Source organism: Vulpes vulpes, chromosome 3, assembly GCF_048418805.1.
Source record: "Vulpes vulpes isolate BD-2025 chromosome 3, VulVul3, whole genome shotgun sequence".
In the NCBI taxonomy this organism is placed as follows: Eukaryota; Metazoa; Chordata; class Mammalia; order Carnivora; family Canidae; genus Vulpes; species Vulpes vulpes.
In genome coordinates this window covers 8,792,001-8,816,039 of record NC_132782.1, presented here as the reverse complement: position 1 = coordinate 8,816,039, position 24,039 = coordinate 8,792,001, and the positions used below count along the sequence as shown (strand labels likewise).

Sequence of the window (24,039 nt, the reverse complement as noted above, 5' to 3'; positions counted from 1 at the left end):
CATTGACTAGTACATTGGTCATGAAAGTAATAAGTTACATACCTTGGCCACCCTACCTTGAGTATGTTAAATACTGGTCATCGAAGGTGACTTATATTCTTTTTTGTACAATACATTTAATGCACTCAACTTACATGTGGTTCTAGAACTCTTCTGTGTCTTGTAGAATGCACGCCTTTAACTGAGTTTCCTTTTCTACACTGAATGTACCTTCAGTCATCACATTTGTTCCCCAGTTTATCTCCTTGTTTTTTTTTAACCTTGTAATAACTCATTTAATTAATTGCTTAAAATTTGCAAGTGCCTCTCAAATTATTTGTGCTTAATTTTTTTACACTTCACCCTTGAATTTTACTAGGTTTCATAATTTTCTTTCACAATTTCTTCATTTTGGAAAAAATGTCTTAATTTTTTGTTTGTTTTCTTTATTCAAGTGTATAGTTTCGCCACTTAGTCATGCTGGGCTTATAGTCAGGTTATTTTCTTGGTAATACATAGTGGTGCTTTTAAGTGACCTAAAGGTTTCCCCTGGTATATTAATGAGGACTTTATAAAAAAAAACATTTTAAATCTTCCATCAGGTTTTTCTGTTTGTTTGTTTTCCATCATTAAGCACTCTTCTGGTTGTTATTTTTAGTTTCTCACTTTAACTAAAATGTTGAATTTGATTACGCTGGTGGTGCTTACTACTTTGCCATCCTCTGACCACTGCCCAGAACTAAATCTATTATATTTCATCTCCGTTGAAGTTTTAAAAGAATTTAATCTTGGAAAGTCATTTATCTTATCCAGACACCTGACACTCATGTTTTATCCTGATTAAGATTTCTGCCAATAGATATGGGGACAAATGTAGTGCCATGTTATTATTATTATCATCTGGCCTAATTTTTTAGGGTCTTTTTGTCTAACACATCCAACTGCTTCACATTATCTCCATATTTTGCTACATCTTTATTGCTTAAGTATGGAATGTCTGCTTTCACTTACTTCCCTTGTCTAGTAATATTTTTATCCTGTATGAATCAGTATCCAAATATTTTTGGAACACTCAAGTCGGGTAATTTGAGGAGAGTTCATAAAAGAGCCATTTACAAAAATGAGGGTAGGGCTTATGAGATGCAAGAAGAAACAGTGCAGTGTCCCAGGCTTAGTTTCCATGGAGGGTCATTAGAAGGGGCAAGCAGAGGGAATGATAATTATTGAGACAGATCCTGAGACAGATCTATATACTAAGGGATGACAAGGACTATGAATTTAGTGAGGGATGCATCCCAAACTGCAACCTAGTAGAGCTGGAGTCTGGGGGAAAATATCCCATCTCTCTCTTCCTTCCCTCCAATCGCTTGCTGGAAGTCTCCACTGGCTAAAACCCTCCTGGAAGCCAGAGGATGAAGCCATCCTGGTGCCATCTTCTTACCATTCTGAATAGAAGAAGGATAGAGAATCAGCCTATAAGAGCAAACTGAATAAATTCAACAGAAATACCAACACTGACACTCCCACCTCAATGCCTTCCTGAAGAGGACATGGCTTAGGAGTAGCATATGCCATCGTTCAATTATTTTCCCTCTAGCTCGGCTCTGAACTACCATTCACTGTCTCTCTCTATATATATACATATGTATATATGTGTATATATATATATATATAGTCTATATATTTTGACAAGCATTCTACACCTTGGCTTCTGAGATGGATTTAGAAATATTTATGCATTCTTCACTAAAATGCAACTTGATATCGCCTCTCTGGGAGATTTTCCATAAAATCCACGTGTAGACACTTTGAAATACTGATTGCTTCTTAGGTGCAGTTCTTAGAAGGAGCAGCATTTTAAAAACTACTGATGAAATCATCAATTTCTTCTTGTGAATCGAAATTTGGGTACAGAGTCTCCCTACTATGTTTTTTTCTAGTTATGTTAGTAGATGACCAAATGTTGGCTCCTCCCTTGTTTTTGTTAGCATTAATGGTATGTAATATTGCCTGCTCTCCTCGTTCCTAGCAATTTACTATGACAGTACAAGAAAAGAATCTAGTAAATTCTTTTCATCTTAAAATTTAATCTTTTTCTTCTCAAATATAATACATGATAAATCAGCCTTGCCAGTGGTTTTATAATGTCTATTGAAATCTCACCAGTGTGTTCAATTTAATTTTTTTTTCAGTTCTTTATCATTTAAGGGTGATAGGTTTCCACTGTCATCAAAATGTCTATCCCATTGGTTCACCATAGTAACTGAAATCTCCTTCTTTAGAGAATCTTCTCTAATATAGGACTTTATCTCCAGAGAGTACCTATCAAACAGACATACATTAAGAGAAGTAACGTGTTGATAGAGAGTTACTAATCAGCTTCAAAGTCATCAGGCAAAAAGTCACTGGCAGTTAGATGGACTTTTCTGTTTAGAGAAGCTAAAGGCTTAACCTTCAGCTGATGGAATTAACCCCAGCTTTTAAGTCCAACATATTTCTAGTCATGGATAAAACCAAATGAGCATAGGCCTTATCTCCCAAAAGTTTTCAGGCACCAGAGCTGAGATTTATTCTCTTATGTGAAAATTAACCCCCCTGTATTTCTATCAAACAAATATTTAGGCAAGACCCTTACATAAATATATGGACTGGTAAATTCTCCTAAGAGATAAACCTAGGAGAAGTTTAGAACCAGAGGCAAAGTCTGAGGAGGGGAATGAACAGTTAGATGCTAAGAGAACCAGAAATATGGGGTATTGCAGGCAGATGCTCACAGGGAAAAGCACATTTTGTCCTTTCCTCTCAACCTGAAGAAAAATTTTGGCTCTTTCAATTAATGAGTTGTTAGTTACTGAATTCAAAATTATTCTTTGGGGGCAGCCCGGGTGGCTCAGTGGTTTAGCGCCGCCTTCAGCCCAGGATGTGATCCTGGAGACCCGGGATCGAGTCCCACATTGGGCTCCCTGCGTGTGGCCTGCTTCTCCCTCTGCCTGTGTCTCTGCCTCTCTCTTTCTCTCTGTGTCTCTCATGAATAAATAAATAAAAATCTTTTTAAAAATTATTCTTTATTAATTCTTTTATGGTAATAATAGCTAACAATTTTTTTTTCAGTGTATAAGGCAATATCTTAAGCTTCTTGCAGATATTGGATCACTTAATCCTCGCAATAACTCCATGAAGTGGGTAACATTATCCCCATTTTTCAGATGAGGAAACCGACTCTCAGAGCTGTTTAGTAACTTATTCTAAGATCAAAAGCTGAGAAGTGGCACATCTAGGAATTAACTTGTGAAGACCTGATGCAGTGGCTTTATGCTTATCTGCTCTCAAGGACACAGCCTCTCATGGACACAGAAAGTACATTCTCACCCTCAGATAAATCTATGTTGCTGTGTGCACAAGTCAGATCATCCCCAGCCACATTTGTCTCTTAAACTCAGTGTACAGATGGACCATAGTGATTGCTACTTTGCTACCTTGAAAACATAGACTAGGTCATGAAGCCTGATATGGGTAAGACATAAAAGAAACACTAAAAGTAGTCATTGTGAATTTGAAGTAAAACCTCTCTCATGCTGTGCAACTGCATTTGGAAATATATATCCAGGGCAATATGAGCCATTGCAAAGCAATCCGTGCCATCAGGCGTCTGCTGCAGGCCCACGCTTCTGGCACCCGTAGGGAGCAGGGAACATCTGTAGTAGTCACTTGCCCCCAAGCTGGTGTCAAAGCCTGGGAGAGGGTGTTCCCTCCTAACGCTGCCAATGGGAACAAAATCCCGTGTTGTCACTAGTTTCCAGGACATCCTTTCTACTCCGTCTGCTATTCTGTAAAAATAGTCTAGGCATTTAAAAAAAAAAAAATGAAAATCCCAAGTTACAATGGTCAAACAAGATAGAAAATTTTATGAGAAGAGGAGAGGAGTAAGTTACTTGGAGAAATAACTAAAATTTCACCTTTTTCTGCTTCTACCGCTTTGGTCCCAGACAGGACTATGGAGACTACTTTTAACCCATTAAGGCCTGTACTCACTGTAAAGGACTCTCAGAAGAGGCCTGAACCACTTTGCATGACTTGTTTGGTGTTTTTTTGTTTTGTTTATTATTTGTTTTGTTTCTTTTTTTTTAATGATTTTTTAATTTATTTATTCATGAGAGACATAGAGAGAGGCAGAGACATAGGCAGAGGGAGAAGCAGGCTCCCTATGGGAAGTCCAGTGCTGGACTCAATTCCAGGGCCCCAAGGTCACAACCTAAGCCAAAAGCAGATGCTCAGCCACTGAGCCACCCAGGTGTCCCTGTTTGGTGTTTTAAAATGTTTCTTTTAAAAAAAAAATAAATAAATAAAAAATAAAATGTTTTTTTCTGTGAAATGAAGTAGAGGGTATTTATGAGCACCCTGAAGCTGCATGCTCAAGTCAAACCCTGAAAGACTATGATGCTCCCTGACTGAGTTCTGCATAGCACCTATAAATAAGTAGGGAAAAAAGCCTCATCATGTTTTATGAAGATGGTGCCATGTGCTGCACCATCTAGATAGTTATCCTGACTCTCCAACACACTGGCTGGGTGACTTGGAGGAAGTTACTTCTTTCCATGACTCAAAGGCTTCTATGGAACAGGGATAGTTACTCTAGTACTTCATCAGAGTTCTCATGAGGATTAAATAAATCACAGCATGTACAGGACTCAACATAATAATTGGTCAATAGCAATTGTTGCTTGTTGCTGTTCTTCAAGTTAGAATTACTAGGCATGAGGTAATTGAATTGGTTGCTCCAGAGGGGGCCACGCACCACTCACTTTGCCCCAGATTCATCATGTTTCTTCATTTCTCACACTTTTCCTCCAATCCAAATTTCCACCCATCACAATCATTTAAGGCTCAGTTGAACTGATACCTTTCTTCTTTCTTTCTTTCTTTCTTTCTTTCTTTCTTTCTTTCTTTCTTTCTTTCTTTCTTTTTCTTCTTTCTTTCTTTCTTTCTTTTCTTTTTTTTTTTTTTTTTAATGACTTGTCCTCTTCTCAGGTATAGCTCATGAGTGGATTCTTTTTTGGATGAAAAATTTTTTTACTTGTGTTTGTCACTTCTACAATTTCTGATGCAGTACCTTGCACATGGTGGGTATCTAACACATTCTTTTGAAATTTTATTAATCAAAGTGTATTTTTATTCAAAGATATGAAATGAACTCACATTATTTATAACTTGTGTACATGCTCCAAATTTGCAAATTTAGTGTGAGCAAAAAAATGTACAATTCTTTTTAACAATCACAAGTACACCATGAAGAGAGCATACCACATATGTGATATGTGCCTCCTTAGTTAACAATGGCATCCACACAGTGGTGTTGGCCTCAGGATTCTAATTATGTTTGACCTTGACACTAGCATGTACATATTCTGGTGATGTGCAAATTTGCTCATATTCTGAGTCCATCCAGTCACTTAAGTCTTATCTTAAAGAATAGCGGTTTAGTAGGATGGGCTTGCTATGGGTACGTTTGCAGCTTTGTAACATAAAAATGTCTTATGAAAAAATTTGAACCAAATAACCAAATATTTACTTAAGTGTAAAAACCACAAAGTATTAAAATTTCCACAAATGTGCCCCAGAATTCCTCATTAAAATATAAGGTTGTCTTGCCTGGACATTGAATACAGTGCTGTAAATCAGCTTCAGCTTGTTCTAACACTTATTAGTTCCAATTCACTAATTCAATCTAAACATCTCCAAAATTAAACAAGAACCAACACTGGGAAGTGGATCATCATAATAATATATCTTCAGAGACAATCTGATTTGCTAGCCAGACAAGGTGCAGGAATTTTTCTTTCTAAGTTCAATCCTCAAAATAATTTATTAGTGATTTATCAAGAAAGTTGGAAAATGGCTGAACCTGTTCTTTTTCAATAATCAAGTTTAATAAGTATGAAAAGAACCTAACTCCTGAACATAAATGTTAACAGAAAATGTATCAATAGGAAGGAGTGAGAGTAAACGAATAATTATAAGTTAGATATCCCCATATTTTGCAAATGAAGAGGAATGACTCATTTTTTAAAAAAAGATTTTATTTATTCATGAGATACACAGAGAGAGAGAGACAGAGACACAGGCAGAGGGCGAAGCAGACTCCATTCAGGGAGCCCGATGTGGGACTTGATCCCACATCCTGGGATTACGACCTGCGCTGAAGGCAGACCCTCAACCGCTGAGCCACCCAGGGGTCCCAAGAGGAATGACTCCTCAGGAAACACAGTGAAAATATTTCCTTGCAGATACCAGTTATCTCATGCAATTTCTGGTGCAGAATACTAATGAAATATTGAACTAGGGCTTTTATGTTCTACAACTTGATCTCTATTAAATAGTAGGACCTAGAGGGGTGCCTGGGTGGCTCAGCTGGTTTGAGATCAGCATCAGGCTTCCTGCCCAGTGGAGAGTCTGCTTCTCCCTCTCCCTCTGCCCCTCCCTCCAAATTGTGCACCTATGCTCGCTCTCTCTCTCTCTGTTTCTCTCTGTCTCTCTGTCTCTTTCTCTCTCAAATAAATGAATAAGAAGTTTATTTTTTTTTAAGATTTTATTTATTTATTCATGAGAGACACACACAGAGAGAGAGAGAGAGGCAGAGACACAGGCAGAGGGAGAAGCAGGCTCCATGCAGGAAGCCTGATGCAGGACTTGATCCCGGGACCCCAGGATCACACCCTGGGCTGCAGGAGGCACTAAACCGCTGTGCCACCCGGGCTGCCCTGAATAAGATCTTTAAAAAAAAAATAGTAGGACTTAGGATGTGAAGCATTCTTTCATATTTTGTTTACTGATAACCTCTCAACTTATAATTGGCTTATGGAGAAACCATCACCGCAAGATATGTGATCAAATATGAAAATGCTATTTTACCTGGGCTTCTGAAAGCTCAGATTTGGACCAATGCCAAGCAAAATATATTAAGTAAGTGACACTGACCTTTGCAATTCCCGTCCTGCCTCAGTCCTGTGTTTTCTGTATTTTCTTCCTCTCCTATATATATATCTAGGCAACCTATCCTATGGTGTATACTTTCTTCCTTCTCAGAAGGGTGTCTTTGAAACAGAGAGGAAGTGTGACACAATTCAGTGTTGTTGGTTTTTTTTTTTAAGATTTTATTTATTTGACCGAGAAAGAGAGCACAAGTAAGCAGAGCAGCAGGCAGAGGAAGAGGGAGAAGCAAGATCTCCACTGAGTAGGGAGCCCTATCTGGGGATCCATCCCAGGACCCCAGGATCATGACCCGAGCAGAAGGCAGATGCCTAACCGACTGAGCTACCCAGGCACCCCAATTCAGTATTTTTCAATGGCATTGCAGGGAGCTACATATTATTGCAAATTTCCCTAAAACTTTCCAATAGCACCTATTAACATCTCACTGTTGGGGAAATACTGACATAGGAGAAAGAGTAAAAGCTGGAAAGTTCAGAGGTCCAACCTGATTCTACTACCTACCTCAGAAACTTCTCTAAGATAAAGCTTTCTCATTAGAAACATGTGGCACATAGAAAACATTCAGAAAACAGTAGCCATGATTTAATTATGCAGTTGTTAACGGCAGTAGAAAAGATAATATAGAGAGACTGAGGGAGCAGAGTTGAACACCTTTATTTGTAAAAAACCCAGAGTTGATAAACAGGAGGGGGGGCGGAGGGCACAAGGCAGTATAGGACTGAATGGAGTAAATGAAATGTAGGGCTGAGGCAGTCCCAGCAAGTCCATGGTCACTTCCTGCCTGTCAGGTAGCAAGAGAAAGGAAGGCTGCAGAAATGTGCAAGACTTGAGGCCATTACTTATAAAAAAATAAACATCTCTTAGAACATACCTGATTTAAAAATCATGGAATTCAGGGTATTAGTCTAATGAAGGAATTGGAACCCAAGTATTCTTCCCCCACCTTGGTGAGGGGGAAGGAGTGCCTCAAGATCAAGGAAAAAGAGAACAGTGCATGGCTTACTTTTCATCTACATAATAGGGATGATAATGGTGCCATCATCATTTGTGAAAATGCAAGTGATATTAATGCATGTAAAGCCATTAGAACAGTGGCTGGCATCCAATAAATGTTAGCTGTTATTATTACCCTTCTTCCTAACATGTGCTTTCAAATACTAATTATGGTACCCCTAGAGCAAACCCAGAATTAAAGACTGTTTCACATGTTTCTGCTATATACCAAATTCCACTGACTGTGAGACCTGCCCAAAGAGGCTGAGCTCTGCTTTGGTCAATTAAAGTTACCTGGTCTATAGTTTTCTTTTTCAGGCAATAAGACAGTGTATGGGGACAGGAGAAATATAGGAAATAAACCAAGGGCCTAGTCACTCCAAAGTTAGGGAGACATATTTTAAGATCTTAGAGAATTAAAGAGTCTTTCTCTACTGAGCCCCTGCCTCATCCCAATGGCCATTTGATGCATTTTCTCATCTGAAGACAAGGGGGATCAAGCTAATGAATTCATCACGAAAGCTCCATAACGAGTTGAATGACTTGGGGCATCTAGGTGGCTCAGTGGTTGAGCATCTGCCTTTGGCTTGGGTTGTGATCCCGGGGTCCTGGGATTGAGTCCCGCATCAGGGTCCCCGCTGGGAAGCCTGCTTCTCCGTCTCCCTCTGTCTAGGCCTGGGCCTCTCTCTCTGTGTCTCTCATGAATAAATTTAAAATATCTTGAAAAAAAAAAAAAAAGAGTCAAATGACTTAATTTTATCATCAAAACTTTGAGGGAAGTTTAACTATTTCAAGTTGAGAAATTTATTTTTCCTACCCCAGTTAATAATAATAACTTTCATTTATTGCTCAACTTTTATACATCAGGTTCCATGCTACCTATTTTACAAATACTCTCTAATTCCACTTTCCCAACAACACTGTGAGGTGAGGCACTTTCCCTTCTTTTCCTCATTTTATGGATGAGGAAGCTGAGTCTTGGGGAGATTAAGTAACTTGCCCAAGGCCACTCAGTGAATAACAAACAGCAGAGCTAGGTCAGTCCAATTCCAGAGGCTACTCAGTGCTACGAATGGCACTGCTTCAGCATTTTCTGAAAGTTTAAAATTGTTTTAAGTGAAAAATAATTAAAAATAAATTATTCCTGTTGTTGACATCTCAGACAGTGCTAATACTACCACCCAGAACGTGAATGTGACAAGCAGCTTTGCATAAATTAGGTTAGTTCTTCAATTTTCAGATGAAAGGTGTCTATATAATCTCTCCTGAAAATTCTGAAAAGATATTTCTCATCCCATGTTACTCTATCAACTGCATCAACTATCTAAATATGCTCATAATTATTATGATTTAATCACATCTGTGATTGTAATGCTAAATCTATCTATGTTGGTGATTATTGAGTTAAAATTCTTTTTTTAGATCTAATGTATTGTTAGGTGCACTGCCTAATTTTTGCCAGCTCAGTCGTTTTGTTAATGATGCTTCTGTATAAAATGTTTTTCTTAGCTCACATGACCTTTTCCAATTTGCTTTGACTAGCTTCCCTTAGATTTAACCATGTGACTGGTACAATAAGAGAAATGGGCAAGTATTGGAGTATTTGCCTCCCAATAAGCACTCCAATTTAAGCTAGTCCACAGGCCAAATAAACCATGGGCTATTCCATTATTCTTGTTAATAAGTAGTTTATCTAACCGTGTCTGCTGTCTCTTCAAATAAATAGCACCTCCTTCTTTATCTGTCTTCCTTAAGGCATCACTAATACCTGGAACAGCCCATGTGCTCATTGTGTCCTACAATACTGCTTTCAAGATACTCTCATGGTTAAAACAATTCACTAGAGCCCCTCCCCAACTTCAAAAGACTGAATTCGGGGAACATAGAAGATATTCACACATGACCTCCTACCCCTCAAGGCTTCCTCCATCGCTTCCCATTTCACACGGTATGTCCTTAGTATACTACTAGTCTGCAAAGACCAACTTGCTTAACGAAGTGAGTCCAGTTCTTTACAGCAGTCAGAGACGATCACTTCCCTTGTCAGTCCATTCATTGCTGTCCCCTTGTCAATGGAAGGCATTATGATGGCCACCAGGGGCTTGTTCTTCTTCCACTCTCCTGGTCCCTTGTTCTGTTACCTCTCGGCCCTGGATCTCTTAGCACTTTCTACTCAGCTTCATTTGTTTTAGCCACACTGACCGTAGCTCTTTATCCTTGGGGCCTATCCTAGTCAGCTCAGGCTGCTGTAACAAAGTACTACAGACTGGGTGGCTTGAATTACAGAAATATATTTTCTCACAGTTCTGGAGGTTCAAAGGCCAAGGCCAAGGTCCCTGGTGAAAACCCTCTACGTGCCTCTCTTCTCACTGGGTCCTCACATGGCTTTCCCTCTCTGTACACATGCTCTTGGTGTCTCTTCCTCTTCTTATAAGGACACTATAAGATTCTGTTAGATTAGGGTCTAAGGTTCTGTTGGATTAGGGTCCCAGCGTTATGACTTCACTTAACTTTAATTACCTCCTTGTAGGTCGTACCTCCAAATATGGTCACACTGGGGTTAGGGCTTCAGTGTATGAATTTCAGAGGATACAATGCAGCCCCGTACCAGGCAGGACCTTCACATGTGTTGTTACCACTTTTTCTAGATATCCTCATGATTCACTCCTCAGTTTCTTCAGTTCCTTATTCAGATGTGACCTTCTCAGGGAGGCCTTTTCGACTCTACTAGAAGTTACAGACTTTCCCCTACTCCCAGCACTATCTCCTTTCATTATTCTGTGCTGTTCTACAATACTATCACCACTTAATCTATTATGTATTTTACTTATTTATTTCTGCCTCCCCCCTAACTCCACTTGATTATAAACTACATGTTGGCAGGGCTTAGCTTAGTTTTGTTCCCTGCTGACCCCTTAGCACCTAGAACAGTGCCTGGCACATAGTGGTTTCTGAAAAATTCGTTGTAAAAGTAAAATTGGTTTGATTGTTCATATGTTTCTTCTCACTGAAACTTCCTTCTCCAAGTTTACTCCTACTCAGCCCAAAAAACTCAGGCCCAACATTCCCTGGCCTCTTACAAGAGTAGCACTTTGGGTATATTCGGTTTCTACACCTACCATATTATATTAAAAGATTACATTCTCATAAACTACCATTTGTGAGTATCTATTGTATGCTAGGCACCGTACTCTAAATGCATCCTTTCATTTAGTGCTCCAATTTGAAATCCTAAGTACAAGTGCTCTTTAGCTACAGAGAAAAAAGCCAAGGCAGTGAGAAACTAAATTACTCATCCAGCTTAGAACCCAGGTCTCTCTCTACAACTGAAATCCATCTTCTTAAGACTATAGACTTGTACGCACCACAGTTACCATTGGTGCTCTGGTCTGGCCCTAGGGTCATCACCTGTAGGCAGCTTTTCACGAATATCTTACTGTTAGGAAGAAATAAAAGTAGTCAGCAAATATGTACTGAGTTCCGATTATGTGTTGATGAGGCTTGTGTGCATAGATTGATAATATCCTGTCTTTGGGGAGCTTACAATCAGGTTATAAATATGCTATAGATGGAATATTTTCACTGCTCAGTGATTCTGCAAACCTTGGGATAAATTCTGGAAGTGGATTATGAGTATAAATGAAGTCTCTGTGCATTTTCTTTTCTTATCAAGAGTGGGAAAACATCTGTTAAAAAATACCCAAATGACTAAACAATAGAACATAAGCTAAACTCTCCAATCATAGAAATTTCTTCTAGTTCAGTTGCAGGACTCCATTACAGTCTTCTGTCCTTTAAATCACAGCTTGTTCAACAGTGATATTGATATCTGCAAGCAATTACTTCGATAGTATGAGTTGAGGGATATCTGGGAGGTCTTCTCTCTACAACCAAAACATTTTTTTATATAGAGGCTACACTGGAGTTCATCTTAAGTTAAGTTGTTTTTCACTACCTCCCTTAAAAAAAATTTCCTGAGAATAGTAATCCATTATGTCATTGACAGTACTATGAGAAATTAATATATTTCATGATGCTCCTCCTTGGTAAGAGGAAGTTCATAATATTTCACCTTGGAGGCCTGCAGGGAGCAGAGGAATATGTAAGAAGTAATGAAAGAAGGAAATAAGAGGAAACACTAGATTCAGAAAATACAAATACAAATTTCACTTGTTTCCTCTTTTTGCTTCCCTGATTCTACCTTAAGTCATTTGTGACTCGGTAGCTCTCTCCTAGGAGGAGCAACAGTCCCCTTTGCTTTCTAAAAGGCTTTCCAACTCAAGATGAATAACGCTGCCTTTTTGATGAAGCCTTTGTGTCCCGAGGCTGCTGTTTTTTGTTTTTTTCTTCTAAGGCAGGTCTCTAATGGCATTTTTTAATGTTCAAAGAGTCCCCTAGTCTACGAGAAAGCAGGAAATTACAAACGTTCAGGCATTCCCTAAACCAATCAGCTCAGAGAAAAATAATCTCTACTTGATGTTCCAAAGTACAAATAGTATAGCTTTCCATTTCAAGAATGGCAAAAGGTTGGAGGAAATTACAGAGCCTTGAAAGTTAACTGGCCCCTCTGGAGACCCTCTAACAAGAGGCAAAAATAATTGTTCACTTTACTGAGTTTTGCTCCATGCCAGGTATAATTCTGTTTCTTGGGATTTTTTTTTTAAGATTTTATTTATTTTTGCATAAGAGACACAGAGACAGAGACATAGACAGAGAGAAAAGCAGGCTCCCTGTGGGGAACCCAATGCAAGACTCGATCCCAAGACCCCAGGATCACAACCTGAGCCAAAGGTAGGTGCTCAACCCCTGAGCCACCCAAGTGTCCTGCCAAGTACTATTCTAAGAGCTTTACATGCATGTGAGTTCTACTGATCGGTATGAAGCTTGAGCTGTGAGGTCAGAATGCAAAAGAAAGCCAGCTTCAACCTCTCACCATTTCCCTCTTCCCACACTCTGGTTGCTCTTTGCTTCCCTCCAAGTAGAAGATGAAAGGGCAGAAAGATACAAACCTGGATGGTTCCTACTTCGCTGGTGTCTTTGCCTTCTCTGGACCTGCCTACTCAAGAAAGAGCTGACACTGTCTTTCTTGAGTAGGCCCTTCAGACCTCTTGCCAGTACCCTACCTCCCTTCACATTCCTTCCCCTGCTGGTGCTATCCCTCCCCTGGAGTTTCTTGCCTATTTTCTCTTCAGCCTCCAGTATCTGATAGTTTCCTATCTGTCTCTTCATCTGCAGTCCCCTTACTCCCATCTCTAGAGGACCCTGTACCCACTCCTGGTCCAAAAGACTTGACCACGAGTCTTTTGCTGATACTTGGGTGCACCTGCCTGTCCTAGTAATGATGCCCTCTGTCTCTGCCACAGAAACTGAGAGCTTGTTCCTTCTTGGCCCTCTACACCCCCAAGGTTGAAGCCCCATTGTGACCTACCATTCATCCACATAGCTTTCAAATACCCATTCTCCCTGTCGTGCAGCTGCAGAGAACACATTTCAGAGATCTTGGAGTAGACCCTTAAAATCACTTCATTAGTCCTGGCTTTGGAAGGTGGTAGCTCATGAGGGTGGAAGGAAGGAAGCTCACAGCAATGGGCCAGTCTTCTCCAAAGAGATCTCTTCCTCAGTCCTCTCATCACTCTCCTCTCCTCTCCCAGTCTCCTCTTCTAAATCCTGGATATAAAGGTTCTGTAGTTATTTCCTTCATAAATCTGCATGTGTGAAGTGGAAGGAGATCATTATCACTTTAGTTCCCTGATAGCTATTATATTAGCATATACCATGAGTGAAAATTGAAAGAGAGAGAATTCTATTCTAATATCATAGTACACAGGTATTAATTCATTTGGTCCCCAGAACAATTCTATGAAGTAAGGATTATTCTTAATGTATAGAAGAGTAAACTGAATTGCTGTGACATTCACTAAATTACCCAAGGTTTTTTCAGCAGGTAAAGGATGGAGCCAGGATTCAGATTCAGACAGTCTGATTAGAGAGGTGATGCTCTCAAGGAATAGATTATAAACTATTATCTACAGATTCTATATACATGGAAATTAATTAACACTGAAGTGAGTTGCCCCTGACTAAGGAAACAAAAATTAGAACATTACTGTCTTGTAAATTACTATGTTAGACTTTTACTGACCTTACCAATAGTGGGACTTTATGTAACAAAAATTTGAAATGAATAAACGAATTAATTCCATTTCTATATAAATATGCTGTAGTACCTCTCAACCTAAAAAAATCCAAGGTCTGATCATTTCAAAATCTTCTCCAGTTATCAGCCCAGGTTTCCGATCACCTCTTTATTTAGTAAAGCACCTCAAAAGACTTTCCTATAATTGTGTACACTTCTGTTCCTTTTGTTTTAAGATTTTATTTTTTAAGTAATCTCTATACCCAGTGTGGGGCTTGAACTCACAACCCTGAGATCAAGAGTCACTTGCTCTACCGACCGAGCCAGCCAGGCACTCCATGTATGTTTCTATTCTGAATTGTTCTTACAGGCATTCCAAAGTTTCGTAGCCACTAACCTACCAAAATGTCTCTAAAACAAGTTACCCATGTCTTGATGTTTTCTTCGCTCTCATTGAGCCTATCAGCAAGTTTTGTGTAGTTGATCATGCCCTCCCTTGCAATAGTTCTTTCTGCACTATACCATGGATTTTCTTCCCACTTCACGATCTACTACTCCAGTGTTCTCTGGTTTTTCACCTTCCTTTCTTTGATGCTGTAGTCCCTTAATGTTTGGCTAAAAAACACAATTTCTCTATTTGTTCCCTAGATGACCTCATATTGTCTTTAAATATAATCTATTCCCTAATGACTCTCAAGGTCACATATCTGGCTTGGATCAATCCCTGAACTGAACTACGGTGTCCTATATCCAACTGCCTTCTAGACATCTGCACTTAGATACCTAATAAGCAACCACAGAGTTAACATATCCAAAACCTATGGATTTACCCAACCCCCAGAACACCTCCTCCCACCATCTTCCCCTTTTTAATAAATGGGCCTCAACCTCCAAAATTGGACTTGTCTGTGACCCTTCTCATTCTCTCACATGCTATCTACTATACCAGCAAATCTTATAATCTCTACCATTAAAATATCTCAGATGGTCCCCTTCTGACCAGCTTCAGCAACACCACTCTAGTTCAAACCACTCTAACTGCTCACCAGTACTGTTGTGATATTATCCTGCTGGCCTCCCTGCTTCTGTCTGGCTTTCCAAGCTATTCTTCGAATATAAGTCAGAGGGTAGTTTTAAGTCAAGTCATGTGAGTATCTGCACAAAATCCTCCAATACTATCTTGCCTGAGAGGAAAGTTCTAAAACCATATGTTGGCCTTCTACATGGTGGTTCCCTGCTTCTTCAACCTTACCTACTTTCCAACCCCACCCAACACCAACCACCCATACAACCAACATACTACAGTAGCCACATGGGCTTCCACATTGTTCTTGAGCTTACAACCCTGCTTTTACCTGAAGACTTTTGTACTTGTAGTTTTCTCTGCCAGCTGCACTTTTTATTCATGGAGCCACATAGCTAACTACATTACTTCTTTATGTCTTTGCTTACATGTCACTTCCAAGGAAATGCATTCCAAGAAAATACTCTATCATCTTATTCTGCTCTCTCTTCCTCCATTGCACCTATTTTTACTTGAGATATTAGATATCTATGTACTTATTTATGTCTATATAAATTCCATAAGAGCAGAACATTGATTTGTTTTTTCACTGCTGTCTGTCTCATCACCATCTGAGAACTCAGAACACGATTTGACCCAATATTAGGTGCTCAATAAACAGTTATTGATTTTAGGGACATAAGGATGGTTTGTGAATATAAACAGTAGAATAAAATATATTTAAAGTGCTCAAATGGAGGAGTCCTGGTCTTTTATTTTAAAATGCAAAAGCTAGGAGTATGCCAAAAATTTATTAATAAAAGAAAAATATTCAGATTTCCGTAGTTTGCTTGTTCTGTGGCTACAGTTAAAAATTAACATTTTAGACATTTTATTATAATGAGCATTGTTCTTCCTAAGCAGCTTTTCCTGGTTTTGAGAATGTTTTTACTCAGGAGACAAAACATGGAAATGAACCTGGGTTTCACTAATATTTGTATAATTGCATGTATAATTGTAAAATTATTGGATAATCTTATTGTAAATAAGCTTCTTAACAAGCATTATTAATTCCATTTGAATACTGATTCATTTTAACAAGGTCTGAACTTTTTATTTCTAGATTGGTTTAGTTCCCTTATTTACATATTATTGAGTGCATCTGGTTTTTTCTTCATTGCTTAGATTAGTGTTTCCTGGATCATATTTCCATTTCTCTTTCTCCCAATGTCACATCCAAGAAAAGTATTTAGGAGCACACAGTAATGTCTTCTTAAAATGATGTTACTTTCCTAAAGTAATACCTTGACAGAACTTGGAGTTGGTAGAATGATGCAAGCTAAAATGCTTTTGCTCTATAAAATGTATTTGATTCTCCTCTTCTAAATTCCATGTATCTCCTTTCAATATCTGCTTTCCAGGATGCTATGCAAGATTGATGGAGACATTAAATCCAAAAACTAAAAGAGAAAAAAAAATGTAAATGTGAATTTTCAGTTGACTTTAGGAAAGATATATTGCTTAATAGAAACATGCAGGAAACAATGCTAGTGGGCAGTAAATCCCAGATTAATTATACATATTCAATATGCTATGGAGCCAATGCGTATAACTGAACTTTTTTATAAAGCACTATAATTTTATGATTTTTAGCGCTAGCCAGTAAATTTACAAGCATTAGTATTGCAATACGTGATTTTGCCCCTGTTACCAGAAGCGAAATTACTATGCTCTATTACAAGCCTATTAGATCTCTATTCCCACATCTTTTATTTATTGATTTCTTAAAAATCTGTACTTTATGTTTTGTGGTACAATCAGCATACATTTCAATTGTTGGAAGGTTTGAAACTGCTAAGTAACAAATCTGTGAATTCACAACGATATTCTAATGATCTAGGAAATGTCATTTCTTCAAGTGGTAATATCAATATGTATTTTGGTTCATTAGCAGAATACACAATGGCTATTTCTAGCATCTTCTCAGTCATTCTGTTTAGCCAGTTTGTATTGTGATGCCTGGCCTGAAGCAATTCTATTTTTAGTTCTAATGGAACAGTCTTAAATTGCTTATTTTCTGTTTACTAAAGTCATCCCGTTTGTTACCATGGAAACTATGACAAGTGCTCTAGCTAACTATTTTATTAAATGAATTGAAGATATAGCTGAAGACTATGAAGGTGCAGCATGTCATTCTTAAGACATATTTTTCAACATCTGTACAACCATGGCCATATCTATAGAAAATATTATATTAATTATAAATAAAGCCTTCTACATTTCAAATCCGGGAGACTATTGACATTTAAAAATCTGAATCATAACAAACACATCGGCATCCCCAACTTTGTAAGGTCTGTGTTCTAAAAGTGTTTTTGTAAATCAGTTCCTTGGAAATTAGAATATGTTCACCCATAGAAACAGGATCATAAATAATAAGTAGACCCTGATGCCCACCCTCAAAAGCTCTACCACCTGTGATCTCAATCTATAGCAATATTAGCAGTAGCCTTTGTTCCCAGCTTTGGCAGTAGGAGCCATGTTGCAGGGATGAGAAAAAAAGGAAAGGATTTCTCATATTTATTTTGTTTTTAATAGTTACACAAACATAGGACACCATTTTGAAATACTAGTATCCGCTGGTCTTCGGGGATGTTGGACCTCCAACTACTTTCTCCTGTTATTTGCCAATGCCTCTGTCCTCAGACTCTTGTTCTCTCATTTTCTGATATCTCCCTCTGAACCCAGGTCCAACTTGCTCCAAACCTGCTCCTGCCTCTGCACTGAACCATCAAGATTCAAGATGGTTCCAGCTAGTTGTTTAAAAAAAAAAGTCAAAAGTCTGAATAACTGAGAACTCTTCCTGCAGTTTTGCATTTTAAAAATACTTTTCAACCCAAACAAATCCTTAACCCGAGGTTTCCATCACCATGACTAAAAAAAGAAATTTCCAGAAGGTAAAGATGTGAGTAAGCTGCTTAAAGGAAATACTTAGTTCTGCAAGTACCTGAGAGTTCTCAGCAAGTTCTGTGGTACCTGAGTTCAAGAAGTCAGTCAGAAGTCAACTGATTTAAAAGAAATCAACATCTTGACAGTATTCTCTAAATCTTGGATCTTAGATTTTCTGTTGGAGGATAGATGGCAGGAGTTAATTGTAAGCCGAGTCTTCCCTGTGTTCATCTCATTTCCAGAAGATTCTAATAAAATGTATCTTACTAGCCCCATAATTGTGCTTTAAAAAGAATATAATATTTTTAGTTGAAGGAATCAAATTAACACAATAATATAGACAAAATTTTGTTCTTGCTTTCTAACAGATTATAAACCAAATAAAATCATTATTATTTGGACATTGTGAATTTTGCAGAAAAAAAGAAAAGAATTATTGGAACATATGTAAGACAGAGTCAATAACTTACTATCTTATATGCAGGAAATTAAAAGAGAAAAAGGAAATAATTTGCTTAACACTCAAATCAAGATGACACAGATGAATTATCTTCACTGTTTATGCAGCTATACTTTATAGAATAGATTCTGAATTAATCAAAATATATACGAAAAGGCAGCATTTTTCTACAAAGTTAAAGAATATGCTTTTTTCCCTGTATACTATTATAGTGGTGGGTGTGAAAACAAATGAGATTTGATATTCTGTTTTCCTATAACGTAGTACCTGAATTTGCCTGTAAGGTCTTTATGACAAAATTTGTATATTTTTCTATAAATATATGTGCAATGAAATATGAAGTAAGTCAAATTATTTTCGTTAAATTTCAATAATCATTTAGAATCATTCAATAATCATTTAGAATAGAAAATTCTAAGGGTCTATTAGAATTTTAATATTACTAACACTTCAAAATGAAGGCATATTTTTGACCTAACATTCATTTTTCATCTCCTTAGGGTCCACTTTCATTTGTAACACTCACATAATTCCAGTGAAAAACCAAGAGGGCGTGGCTATGATGTTCATCATTAATTTTGAATATGTGACAGATGAGGAAAACGCTGCCTCCCCAGAGAGGGTAAACCCAATATTACCAGTCAAAACTGTAAACCGTAAGTAAAAGGCAACATGTACATAATGCTGTTGATATTCTCCTACTGATATTACTGTTACTAGTAATTTTAATACATTCTTCATTTGAGTCAGTTTTCAAAATATGTTTGCATTATAAGTAAAATAATCTTACGGTTAAAAAAGCCATAGCTTTCTTATTGCTATTACCCTTTGGTGCTTTGCAGAATTGATCAGTTGCTTTTAAAACCATTTGACTTGATTATACCATTTTTAATTCAACCAGTCCCCTACTGATGGACATTTAGGTTGTTTCCAAATTTTGGCTACTACAAACAATGACAGAATTAATTGTTTACATGTATGTATATTTTTGGAAAATTATCTTCAGGGTAAGGGTCTATAAGTGGGATTCCTGGCTCAAAGGGTAAATGCATACGCAACTTTTTTAGATGCTACTAAGCTCCCCTCCCTATGGTTTGAGCCATTTTACGCCACCACCAGCAGTATATTAGATATTTTCTCCAAAGCCATGCTCACAGAATGAGTCAGTCTTCTTGATATTTATGATTATGATAGGCGAGAAGTAGTACGTCAATTAGTTTTAGTTTACATTTCTTTTACTATGAATCGGTTTCAGATATTTAAGCATTAGGTTATTTCTTTTTCTGTCAACTGTCCATTTCTTATATACAATTTTTTGTCTTTTCTTTTTCAAATTTTAAGATAAGTGGCACATCTCTTCCCAGCAATGTTTTTTTTTTTTTTTTTTTTTGCTTTTTTCTGATTTTGTCATGCCAGGTTTTGTTGTTGTTTGTTTGTTTGTTTATAAAGCAGCTAAATTTGTTAAGCTTTTCCTTTATTGATTCTGAATTTTTGAGTCACTATTAGAAAATCTTTCAGCATTCCAAGGTTATAAAAGAATTCTTTTTCTAGAACTTGAATAGCTTTAGAATCTCTGTCACTTTTTAAGTTTAGCTTGGTTTACAGTGCAAGATATACATTTAATTTATCATTTTATCAATGGCTTTGCAGTTGTTCTAACATCATTTATTAGAAAGCCTATCTTTTCATCAATAATTTGAGATACCACTTTTATCACACACTAAAGTTCTTTATGTGCTTGAGTACATTTCTGGACTTTCTATTCTGTTTTGTTACTTATCATTCAGCATCACATTGTTTTAAATATACAATAAACCTCTAATATGACATGCTCCTTTTGACATTAATTTTCAGGAGCTTGAGGTTATTTCTTGTTAAACATTCTTTAAGAACTTTAGAAACAACCTGTCCAGATAAGGAAAAGATTCTGTTGTTTTTTTACCGGACTCACATTAATTTTATAAATATTAACATCTTTATGATGTTGAGTCATTCTATACAAGAATTTTATATGCATTTTCAAGTCTAGCTTTTTTGTCTTTCAGGAATCTTTACAATTTTTTTCTACTCTTTAGTTTCCTAAGTTGGCATTTGACTTTTCGTTATTGCTGAAATTTTAATTAGGACCTTCTCTTTCCTTATATCTTCTGATTATTTTTAAGGCTAGTGACTTTTTTTTCTGAGTATGTTAATTTTATATCCTACTACTTAGTGAGTTTTCTTAAATTGCAGTGGCTTATACATTGACTCTCATAAATTTTTCAAGTGTTCTATCTGTTTTACATGTTCCTTTCCAATTCTCATACATCTAATAGTTTTCTCTTGTTTTATTGTGCTAGCTATTACCGCCAACATATTATTAAAAAAGAAATTGATGATAAACAACATGCCTTGTTCCTGATGTTTGTGTGAATGGCAAGTGTTTTTCATTAATTCAAATGATAGCATCTGGGTTGAGTTGTATGTGTTCTATACTTTTAAGGCTTTCCATTACTTTGTATTTATAAAGAATGGTGTTGAAAATCATAAATTGTCTTCAGTATCTGTGGAAATGAGTGTAGCTTTCTGTTTCCTTATTTTTATGATACATTTTATTAATGGGGTTACTAACATGGAACTATTCTTGCATCTCTGGAAGTAGTCACATATGATCCCGATGTATTTGATTTTGTAATATGCTGCTGAATTCTCTTTATCTAAAATTAATTTAGGATTTTTACATCAGTATTCATTAGGAAGACCTATCAGTAGTGTTTTTTTAAATATTTTATTTATTTATTCATGAGAGACAGAGAGAGAGAGAGAGAGAGAGGCAGAGACACAGGCAGAGGGAGAAGCAGGCTCCATGCAGGGAGCCCGATGTGGGACTTGATCCTGGGACTCCAGGATCAGGCCCTAGGCCAAAGGCAGGCGATAAAGCACTGAGCCACCCAGGAATCCCAAGACTGAACAGTAGTTTGTATGTGTGTGTATATGTGCAATTTCATCAGTATTGGTATCAATGTTATAATTCCTTCAGAAAATAATTTGGAGATTTTTTTTTTCTATTTTCTATGCTACAGAACTATCAGATAGTTTGGGGATTATCTAAACTTTAAAAGTTAAGTATGACTCCCCTGGGAAATCATCCAGGTCTGATACTTATTTGTAAAGTAGCTTTTTTTTTTTAAAGATTTTATTTATTTATTCATGAAAGACACACACACACAGAGAGGCAGAAACACAGGCAGAGGGAGAAGCAGGCTCCATGAAGGGAGCCTGATGTAGGACTTGATCCCAGGATTCTGGGATCACCCCTGAGCCAAAGGCAGCTGCTCAACTGCTGAGCCACCCAGACATCCCTGTAGAGTAGCTTTTTGACAAATTTCTTTCTTTTTTTCTCCAGAGGTTGGACTACTCACATTGTCCCTTTCAACTAGTATCAGTTTTGCTAAATGTTATCTCTCAATAATTTTATGTAGGTTTTTAAAATTTTATTTAAGTAGTTTTACGCAAAGTAGTCTTTTATGATTTTTTAAAAATTTTTCTCAGTTCTATTTTCCTGTTATATATTTAAACCACTTTTTAGTTTTTGTTTTAGTTGTGCTTTTAATTTTTTATGTTTTAATGCTCAAAATGGCCTTATTTGTTTTTTTATAAATAAATTTATTTTTTATTGGTGTTCAGTTTGCCAACATACAGAATAACACCCAGTGCTCATCCCGTCAAGTGCCCCCCTCAGTGCCCGTCACCCATTCACCCCCACCCCCTGCCCTCCTCCCCTTCCACCACCCGTAGTTCGTTTCCCAGAGTTAGGAGTCTTCATGTTCTGTCTCCCTTCCTGATATTTCCCACACACTTCTTCTCCCTTCCCTTATATTCCCTTTCACTATTATTTATATTCCCCAAATGAATGAGAACATATAATGTATACATACACCACATCTTCTTTATCCATTCATCTTTCGATGGACACCGAGGCTCCTTCCACAGTTTGGCTATTGTGGACATTGCTGCTAGAAACATCGGGGTGCAGGTGTCTCGGCGTTTCACTGCATCTGTATCTTTGGGGTAAATCCCCAGCAGTGCAATTGCTGGGTCATAGGGCAGGTCTATTTTTAACTCTTTGAGGAACCTCCACACAGTTTTCCAGAGTGGCTGCACCAGTTCACATTCCCACCAACAGTGCAAGAGGGTTCCCCTTTCTCCGCATCCTCTCCAACATTTGTGGTTTCCTGTCTTGTTAATTTTCCCCATTCTCACTGGTGTGAGGTGGGATCTCATTGTGGTTTTGGTTTGTATTTCCCTGATGGCAAGTGATGCAGAGCATTTTCTCTTGATATACATTCTGGAGTTAGGTTTTCTTTCTTTTTTTTTTATAAGAAAAATAATACTTCTAAAAAAAGAAAAAATATTTTTTATTTGTAATTATAATAGATACTTATATTTACTGATAGAACTACTATGTTTTTTCTTAGTGCCAACATATTCTATGTTAAATATACTCTTAAAGCATATCTTTATGTTATGTTTTCTTTGCTTTTCTAAAAAAACTGTGTGGTTTGAGTTTATTTTATCCTTTTTTTGCTTTTATTTTGGTACTTGAGAATATTTGTATTTTTTTCTAGTAGTTATCTTTATAAAATAAATTTGATATAATGCCCTTAATCTCTCCTCCTTTTCCTCAGACACTGTATTTTGATTTCTTACTATGAGCGAGAATAAAATTAGCCTGTAACTCTTTTCTTCCTCTTTCCACCATATAATTTTAGTTAGTGATATTATCTGTTCTAATTCTTATCTTTGCACTCCTAAGAATGGTCTTCTACCACTCAGTTTGCCAATTTAAATTATATTACTTGATTCCTAATTTTTACCAACAAGGTACTCAGCTTATTCTAGATCTCCTTCTCCTGTCATTTTGTTTTGTTGCAGTATTTCTAGCTTGTTTTGTCCTTAAATTTCTAGTGAAATATCAATCATCACTCCTAGTCTCCACCCCACCACCACCTCTAAGAAGTGATGGTTCTCCAAACTGAGGTCTTGTGCACTTTCGTATTCTCTCTAGTCTCTACTAACTAGTGCTCTGACCATTCAGACTATAGACCTGCTCTCAGAATTTCTAACGCAGGGTGGAAAAGCTGTGGGTAAGCCATATTTGATATGTGTTCCATCACTCCAAGAAGACCTTTATAGATCCTTTTCTTCATTAAGTTTCTGCCTAACTCCATTGCCGTGTGCTTTCCTGAACCAATTCTGCTGCTCTTAGGAATTTATTTCCCTGCCTATATGTAAATTAAAGTGTGTAATGTCTCTGTCTCTAATTACTTTTTAGGCATGGTTCAAGGCTACTTTTACTTGTTTCTTTTATTGATCTTAATGGTTTTTAGGAAGATCCATGAGGAAATTGGAATTTAAGTATCTGTTATTGTCTGTGGGGAGCTGGAAGCCTTGTCATGAAACTTTAATATTTGAAAAAAGAAATTGTTACCCAAATATAAATTCAGATAGCAAACTACATCATTAAACCTAAGTATAATACTAAATCAG

At 37.2% G+C, this 24,039-nt stretch overlaps 1 protein-coding gene across 4 annotated transcripts in view; it reads left to right on the top strand.

Annotated features, from left to right (window-relative positions):
- KCNH7 (potassium voltage-gated channel subfamily H member 7) overlaps positions 1 to 24,039 on the top strand; it is a 471,528-nt gene that overhangs the window by 300,495 nt on the left and 146,994 nt on the right. For all 4 annotated transcript variants that reach the window (XR_012000301.1, XM_025994147.2, XM_072751747.1 and 1 more), the window contains exon 3: positions 19,011 to 19,166. Coding sequence is in view for 3 of the 4 variants with exons in the window: in XM_025994147.2 (XP_025849932.1) it covers positions 19,011 to 19,166 (156 nt within the window). In the remaining variant the exon portion in view is untranslated. The remainder of the gene's footprint in view (positions 1 to 19,010; positions 19,167 to 24,039) is intronic.